This window comes from Numenius arquata, chromosome 15 (assembly GCF_964106895.1).
Source record: "Numenius arquata chromosome 15, bNumArq3.hap1.1, whole genome shotgun sequence".
In the NCBI taxonomy this organism is placed as follows: domain Eukaryota; kingdom Metazoa; phylum Chordata; class Aves; order Charadriiformes; family Scolopacidae; genus Numenius; species Numenius arquata.
In genome coordinates, this window is record NC_133590.1 from 14,242,989 (window position 1) to 14,251,513 (window position 8,525).

The following is an 8,525-nucleotide window of genomic DNA, read 5'->3' on the forward strand; positions in this document are numbered from 1 at the left end:
CAAGATGAAGGTCAACCAGTATCAAATAACACAAGTACAATCACAACCTCCGTTCTCTGATTTCTAAAATAAGTACAAACGTGTTTTTCCTTATAATGCTCTTCTTGATTGAAATCTTTGTAGTATTGTATGTCTTTAGAGTAACACGTGATTGTTGATTTCAACGAAGTCTCAACCGTACTACCACATTCACTTCACACAAATATTTATTTCATTATCCATTTGAGCAATGAGTGGTTCAGATCTTGAGAAAAGGCTCTGATGATGGTAAGTCGATGCTTGAAAGGTGTTTTTATAATTAAGATGACTTGTTTGGCTGCAGTTGTTTTCCATTCCCAGGAAGGGCTCTGTCAGTGCAACATTTTTCCAAGTGGTGTTTTGGAAACCGCCTATAAAATGGGCTCTCAGTATTTTCATTTTTCATAAATGATGTCTGGTAAGTGGTTAAGCCATCCTCGTTGCTAGGAACTGGTTCGTGAGCCCATAGGAAGAAGTTGTGCGAGTTCTGTTGCCGTCTCTCTGGTTCCACCTTCCTCCGGCCCATACCCTAGGAAAAAAAAATTGAAAGAAAAATTCATGTAAACATATGACTTACAATCACAGTTTCACAGATGAATCTTGTAACAGTCACTACCCCACTGGGAAGTTAACGAAGCTGTTACCACAGTGATTTCAAGAACTCATGGGTGATCTTTCGCAAGTTAAAAATAATATTGTCAGACTTGCCCGTATGAACATTTCTGGTTGCATATGTAACAGGAAATCTGTTGACCTTCCACCTCTTAGTACTAATAAACCACTTATACTTTACATTTCTGTACCATAGTGTATACTCAAAGCTGTTTAGCTATACTCGGCTATATTAATCTTCAGAGCAACCCAAAGAAATAGGTTAATAATTTTATGTTCAGACTGCAATAAAGAAACTGAGACAGACCATGAAACCTGAATCTTCAGAACTATCCCTTCTGTGTCCAAACACAGAGACAGGGCCTGATTTTCACACTCCATAGCTTGCAGGAAATTTATTTGGAATTATGGTTGATCAGTATCTCTAAAACTATGAGACACTGCACAAAGTGCACAGAAATGGAGGTTACTCAGTGAATAATGAATATCAAAAAATCTAGGTCTAAGAGAGCCCAAAGCCAGACCAGCTTTCAATATCACAGTTCACTTCTTCCTCCCCTACTCATTATCTTGTGAACTGCACTGTTTCTTTCGCTGCCTTGGAAGATGTCAACAATGTAAGAAAAGTGGAAAACCATGAAACTGTTGCACATACAGAAAATCCCCAAACAATTTAAATTCTATGCAAAGTTGTGGCTTCTGCAACATATATATAAACAGATGTATTATAAAGATGTGGATTGGATACATTCTGGAGATAAATTGTGGGTGTCCTATGGATTTTGGTTAAACTTATGATAAAGATGAGTCTGAACCAAGTATGTAGGACTGTGAATTATGAGTGGCTAAGACCCCTACAAAAGTTCATCACGAGGGCAATGACTTTTAGCAGACTAATAGGACATGTAACTGGGTACAAAACTATGTTAATAGATTAAAAACCAGGACTGCCAGAAATGCCTGTCAGAGACCAAACCATGGGTTTTTTTGTTCCCCTCGTATTCTGCCACTCTCAATGACCATGTGTGCTGCTGAACACCTGTGCCAGCCCCAGATGAATCCCATCCCTGTACTCCCTTCCCTATATAAGAAGTGTGTTTTTCTTTGTTGTTTCCATTTTTCTTCTCTCCTAATTTTTAGCATCTATAATTTCTGCAGGGGAGAGTAAAGATACTGTACTTAATCTCTGGCAGACTGAGAGATATGAACTTGCTTAATTTTTCTCAGTGCTGGGTACTTACAGAATCAAAGTACTCTCCCACATTCCGTAGACAGTGTCTGTTGTCATGAGAAGAAAATGGGAAATTGTTGTTCCTTGCTCTCTGAAAAAAAAGAAATTTTAGCAAAAAAAATATGAATTTTCACATACCCTGTTTGGAACCTACTAGTCTTAGTTCTTAGAGTCTGACAGATGCTGAAATGATAGCTGCCTATGTCCTAACACAGAAGTCATATTCATATGTTAAATCTTAACTGCACGTAATTTTATGGGGGCAACATGGACCCTCTGTATTTTATTTTATTACAAAATCACCAGGAGGATTTGCATTCCCTTGACTTACTGAATATATACACGATTAATATAAAAGTGTGAATTTTGAAATAAGAAATGCTGCATTCTGTCTGCAAGCAGCAAAATACTACATATATGTCAGGATTGCCTTGTTTGATTCACTAGTAAGCCTAAAGCTAATTAAAATGAACTACAAAAGGGACCTCAAAATTGAATTAATCTATGATTTATGTACTGAATGTCATGTACATTGCTTGTTGCAGGGGAAGTGGAGGAGGTATTAATTGCATAACTAATTTATAATCTCATTCTTTAACATAATGTTCATCCAGTCTCCAAAATGAAACTAGAGTTTTAGGAGAAGAAAGGACAACTGCAAAAGAACTATTTTAAAAGTAATTTCACACATATATATTTTTTAAAGGTTGTTTATTATCTATCATTGCAATATTATGAAAACAGCTAAAAATTTAAACACTGAAAACTCTTCTGGACTATTAGATTGCCTCTGTTCTTCCTCAAGCATTATTTTCCTGCTTCATGATGAGAATTTAATGTGTTTTCTGTAAATGCTCTAGCAATTTTTACTTTTAACTATGTGGAACACATTTTTCATTTTCCAACTATGACATTCACCACCAAGCAGAAGAGCAAGTTTTAATGTAACACAATTTTAAAAGCGTGTTTCAAGACTAAGTGGATTTTATGAGATAAAATCTGAATCAGTTCTAAAGATAAATATAACCCGAGGCCTGATCCAGCAAGAAGAATCACCAAATACAAAATATGCCTGCATGGAGTCAGCTGCATGATCGTATCTTAGGATATTTGGTATAAAGACAGATCTATATCCTTTGTAGGTACATGCCACATGTTCATTTCTCATACAGATTCAACCAGACCGTAGTTCAATGGATAAGTAAATTCAATGGATACATTCTCATATATGCGTTTAAAAACAAGCACCTTCTAAGCCAGTAAAATGTAAGACTTACTAAAATATCCTACTGCAATTACACACCAATCTTAACATTTAGGAATAGTGTTTATTACTAGTGCCTATATGCTGAGGGAAAACTGAAAACCAAGATGGTACATATTGAGTATCACCTCTTGGAAGGATTCCTCATATTAACTAATCTTTAAAAAAAAAACTATTACAGAATATTTATAGGACTACCCTGAAGCAAGAAATAAGAAGTAATATAGACTTAAACAGTACAATATTTCTGAAAAAATTAATTAACCTCACAGCCAGTGAGTTCCCTCATACAAAGAGATTAGAGCCATGCAGCGTCACATGCAGTGAGCTTCCAACACTCTATGAGCCCTTTTTAAAAAAGTTACATAAACTTCCTCAGATTGTTCCTGTGACACTACATTTTAGCCTTTAACACATCTTCGTACTCTCACTGCTAACCTCATTTTAATTCTTGATTTATGACTGATTGGAATTCCACTAATTCTTTTTAAAAGTGAAGGGCCGGTAAATACAAGGCATAAAACATCAGGTGAATGGTCACGTTGGTGTTGATAAAAGGTCCATCTGACCTGGTTCTCCTCAGACAGTGCCTAAGGCCAGATGCTCCACACAAAGTTATATATAATATCACCATAATGCATACTCAAGTTACAGTATAATCTTCTTTTCTTTTCACTAGCCCCAAGCTTCCCTTTTAAATATTCCTTCCTAGCCCATTTCTGCTCTTCATTATAGCAAAATCTGTGAAATGAACTCAATATAATTGCTATGCTTATAGAAAATGAAAATAGAAAATGTTCTGTGCACAAAGTGGGTGGGTAAAGCAAAGCTCAGTGATGATAAAATAAGGATATAAAAACATGCTTATGAAATTGTAACATTTTAAATACCCATGATTTTAAAATACTGTATTTTGTTTGTTTCCAGAATTGTCCCAAATCTCCTCATTTTTAAGCAAGTCTTAAAAATGTTTAAAATGGGAAGTTTCTAACTTCTTAATGATCAAAAAATAAGCCTTTGCCCAAATATACAGAATTTCTGACATTCTGTTCAAAACAGCTCATCAAATTTCAATTAAATGTTCTTATAGGGCTTTACACACAGGTTTTGGACTGAAATCGACCATAATATATTCTGGCACATAAATGTGTCTCAAACATCTATAGCAGCTAATAAAAGGGAAAAGTAACTTATGCTGGAAATCAGCATTAACTGCAGCAGGACCTTGAGTATCCAAAATTGTAACTGAGTAAGAGCGAAACATGTTTCTTCCCTAGCACAGCCATCAATCATTTTACTCCCTGAGGCACAACGTCTGCCAGTCCACGACGACTGCTTTGCTAACTACCCGAAGTGCTGTTCTTACTTATAACTCAGCAAGTGATATCTTGCAAAAAGGCGCTCTGGAAATTGACTCTTTTGTCACGGTAACTCACGTTCTCCCGAGCTCTGTACGCTTGCGGCAATCTCTCCTCAATAGACTGAGCTGCTCCTAAGTTCTGGACTTGTTTTAGTGCCGAGCTTGTAGTTGACTCAGGTTGACTCTGGCACACTCCAACGTGAGCAAACTGGAAAATAATAAAAGTTGTAGGGGGGGGTGTGATGCATTTGAAAACAAAAAAAAGCCAACTACAAAAAACCACAAATAAATCTAATCAGAAATGTGGGCAAAATTCAATTTTCCCATTTATTTTTTATTATTTGGATTGCAGCAGCACCTAGTGGCCTCCGGAAAAATCTGGAGCCTCCCACACACGCAACACAACGCCTACTATAAAGACCTTACGACACAGATCAGTAAAACAGACAAGAATATTATTTCTCCAGGAACTTTCCGAAAATTGTTTATACAGTGATAATCCATCCAGCAACCACTTATGTTCTAATGTCTTATTATTTTCCCTGCGCTGCTCTCGCTGTATGTTTGAAAGCACAAAACTTTTGGGGAAGAGCTCAGCCGAAAGCTTGGCTTCAGGGACTGAAGAACAGCCTGTGCCAGGCGTGTGTCCCAGTGCCCTGGGATGCCCAGACATCCCAGCCCAGGACACCTCCGATGGGGCCGTGGCACTCCTGAGGCTGAGAGCCGAGGCAAACATCTGCTGGCATTTTCCAGAAGATAAGGAAAACCAGCTAGGGCTAAATATAAAATAAGAGACCTCCAGCACTGTTGGAAAAATTGAAAAACAGTCCTGCTGGTGTTTGCTTTTGTGCACTTTCTCTGAATACCTGTGGCATTTTTTTTCTTATAAACACAAGGAACGGGAAACCTCGTTTCTGGTTTAAGGACAAAGTCCCCCTCAGCGCGGTTTTGGTTTTTTTTGGAGAGTTTAAGGATAAAAAGGGACACGGGGGCTCACCCAGGCGCCGGCGCGCTGTTGGCCGGGTTGGTCGCACTTGCCCTTGAGCATGGCTCCGCGCTGCCGGCCTGGCCGCTCTGCAGCTCGCCCCCCCGGGCACCGCGGTTGCCACGGCGGCCGCTTGTCCGGCTCACAGAGAGGGGCGGAACCCCCCCCGTGTGACGTCAGACCCTGCCTGATACGTCACTAAGTGACTGCTGTGTCAGTAAGATCGAGCCGAGCGAAGGCAAGGCTGATCTTACCCATCGACTGCACAAGGGGAAACCCCCCAGTTATTAAAAGTACTGAATGCTGCCTTAAAACGGGAGAGAAATGGAGTTCCATTTAATTAGTTCTGCACAATTACTTGAATGACACTTTACAATCCCAGTGGTAGTATCTGAAGAAAGGAGGGTCATTTTTCAAGAAAAAAAAAACCCAAGGACATCAGGTGTATTATTTTTAAGACATAACTTCACGCTCTTTTTAAAGTAGTTTTCCACATACACGTCTTAATCTCACACACAAGCAGTATTTGTTTAAAACCTGTCAGCCACCAGCACCGCACAGGCAGGGGCTCGGGAACACATCGGGGACTGTGTCCCTCGAGGCATTTGGGGGCGAGAGCCCCGTCTGCGTGGATGCCATCAGCATCGTGCCAGAAAAGTCCCTAGTCCCCACTGTATTACAGACATAGTCCCTACGATGGATGTAGCAGGCTTTTTTTCCATGTATAACATTTTGTAACGTGGTTTTGTGGATGGGGAGAACCAACCGAACTGTAAGGCTTATTTCAGAAATAAAAACCGGGGCCCCAAAGCTCTTGCTTATGGCGATATGAGCCTGTGGGGGAGCTGTAGACGAGACAGAACATCTCACAAAACCAAGCACAAACCAAGGCTTTGCCTCCCAGGCCTCGACAGACCATAAAGAACATGACACTGGTGTGTTTAAGTGGCCTGGTCTCCAGTACAGCGATATTCAAGGCCAATTTACGTGGGAATCAGACACATCAGGCTGGCAAATGGGACAAGAAAAAATGCAGTACGTGGATTAGTTAAGTACGAATGATTCAGACATTTACAAAGCGCAATTACAAAGTTCCGGTGGGAAAATCTAGTTTCCCATCTTACTATCAGACACAGGTAATGATATTCGGGAATACCGGCTGCCATGATGGAGTTTTTCAAGGCTTTCTTCTAAATGACCTACTTTGTCTCTCTGAGTATCTGCTGAGCTTTTGATAATACAAAGAAGAGCGATTATTTGGAACTTGATATTAATGATGCCATCCTCCAAGTTACTTTTAAGTACAAAAGTATGTAAATGACTTTTACGATGATTTACAGAGGCTAATGTAAACCTTGCTAATGAAAAATAAGCTGTTCCAGAGAATGCAATTTTGGCTAAGGAAAAAAAAAAACAAAACACCAACTGTAAACAAGCTGTAAGAGCAACTTGTTTTGAAACACTTTCATGATTGTATTGTCATCTCAGCCTTGACTGTAATGAACTGCCACAACGTCTAAATGTGCCAGGATCAGATCAGAAGGCTGTGGAGATAACTCACGCTATTTTTAAGACCAAGACTGTGATAGAAACAACTAGAGAAGGATTCAAAGTGTGACAGGCAGAGGAACAGATAATTTGTTGTCATTCCATTCCACTTTCAGATTCAGTAACTTGGGGGCCATTATTGCGCACTCAAACACACAGCACTTTGGCCTTTAAACTATTACTCCACTAGAATCTCCTTTTTTTTTTTTTTCTGAAGGGCAGCAAGTTTTGTATTTACTGCTGTTTCCCAGTGAGGTATAGGTAAAGCTGAAAAAGTTTAAGGATGAAACTTAAAAAGGACCCTTCCTAACATCATAAAAGCATTCTAAAGGAATGTAAGGAATAAATAATTAAATTTTAAAAACTGCTTTAAAACATTATCTAAGAATCTATTTAAGAAATATCATTATTTATGTGTCTTTTCATACCAAAGTGTATTGTTATGTTTATAATATTGTTACTGCTAAAAGGCATATACTTTGTGCTTGTAGAAACCAAGTGGTTTACAAAGGAAACAAGGCTTATGCAACTGTATTTTCTGTCTCTTGAGATCCGAGAGCAATTTTCAAATCTTCACACCATTTACAATCAACTTTGAGAGAAAGAAAAAAATTTCAAAGAGGACTACAGTCATTTAAGTGCCATGAGGATCGGTGACAGGACAGAAAAGTTCCCCAATAAAAAAAGGCAGGCCCAGTTGCTCTCTCTTTATATAAAAGTCTGAGAGGATAATGACAGCCAGTCAGCATTTGTACATCCTAAGCAGTCACAACTGTACTGCCTCTTGCGTCATTGAGAATGAAGAATAAAATCTAAGAGGAAAATAAAAATATGAAAAATCCTTTGGGCACTATTCAAAGCATCATTTACTTGCTTAGGCCATCACAGCTAAGTCTTTGTCAAACTATAAGCAGAAGCCAACACGCTACAAGTCTTGATCCCCACACACACTCTTAAGGTGCTCCATCACCAGATGCTCACTGGTTTCTGAAGATTACAGTTATTCAGCATGTCTGCAAACCCATCAATAAGCCCTACCGGCCCATTCCCTTACCTAAGCTACCTAACACGGCAACGTGCCAGTCCTTTCTCAGGACCGGACTGGAACAACCCAAGTCAGCACGGTCCCAGGAGCACGGGGGGGTGAGAAGCCCACAGAGGCTCACCAGCTCCCCGCCGCACAGAAAGGCGCCCTGAAGGCCGCAGCACCTTACTCTCCTGGTACGGCACAGAGCAGCACAGCAGCTGCTGATGGTACTGCCCCACCGCAACCACCCGCCTCGGCTCAGCACCCCTGAGGGGCGGGAAGCCGCCTAGGAAAGCCGAACCAGCACCAGAGCCCGGCGAAAGGCCACAGAACCCCTCGAACGGCCGCCATGGCGCCCTCCCCTCCCCTTCCCCTCAGGCCGCGACCCCGCCCCGCCCGCGAGCCCCACCCTCCGCGCGCTCCTATTGGCCCGCGCCTCCCGGGATTTCTCGGGAAGTCTCGTGAGAGTCGGCTGTTCCC

General features: G+C 40.5%; 1 protein-coding gene across 1 annotated transcript; it reads right to left on the reverse strand.

The window, feature by feature from the left end:
* Positions 1–298: 298 nt before the first annotated feature.
* TEX36 (testis expressed 36) lies at positions 299–5,533 on the reverse strand. The gene is made up of 3 exons (XM_074159212.1): positions 5,483–5,533; positions 4,562–4,693; positions 299–547 (listed from the first exon to the last, which is right to left on the reverse strand). The coding sequence occupies exons 1-3, from the start codon at positions 5,531–5,533 to the stop codon at positions 299–301; spliced, it is 432 nt and encodes a 143-aa protein (XP_074015313.1).
* Between the last annotated feature and the right edge of the window lie 2,992 nt (positions 5,534–8,525).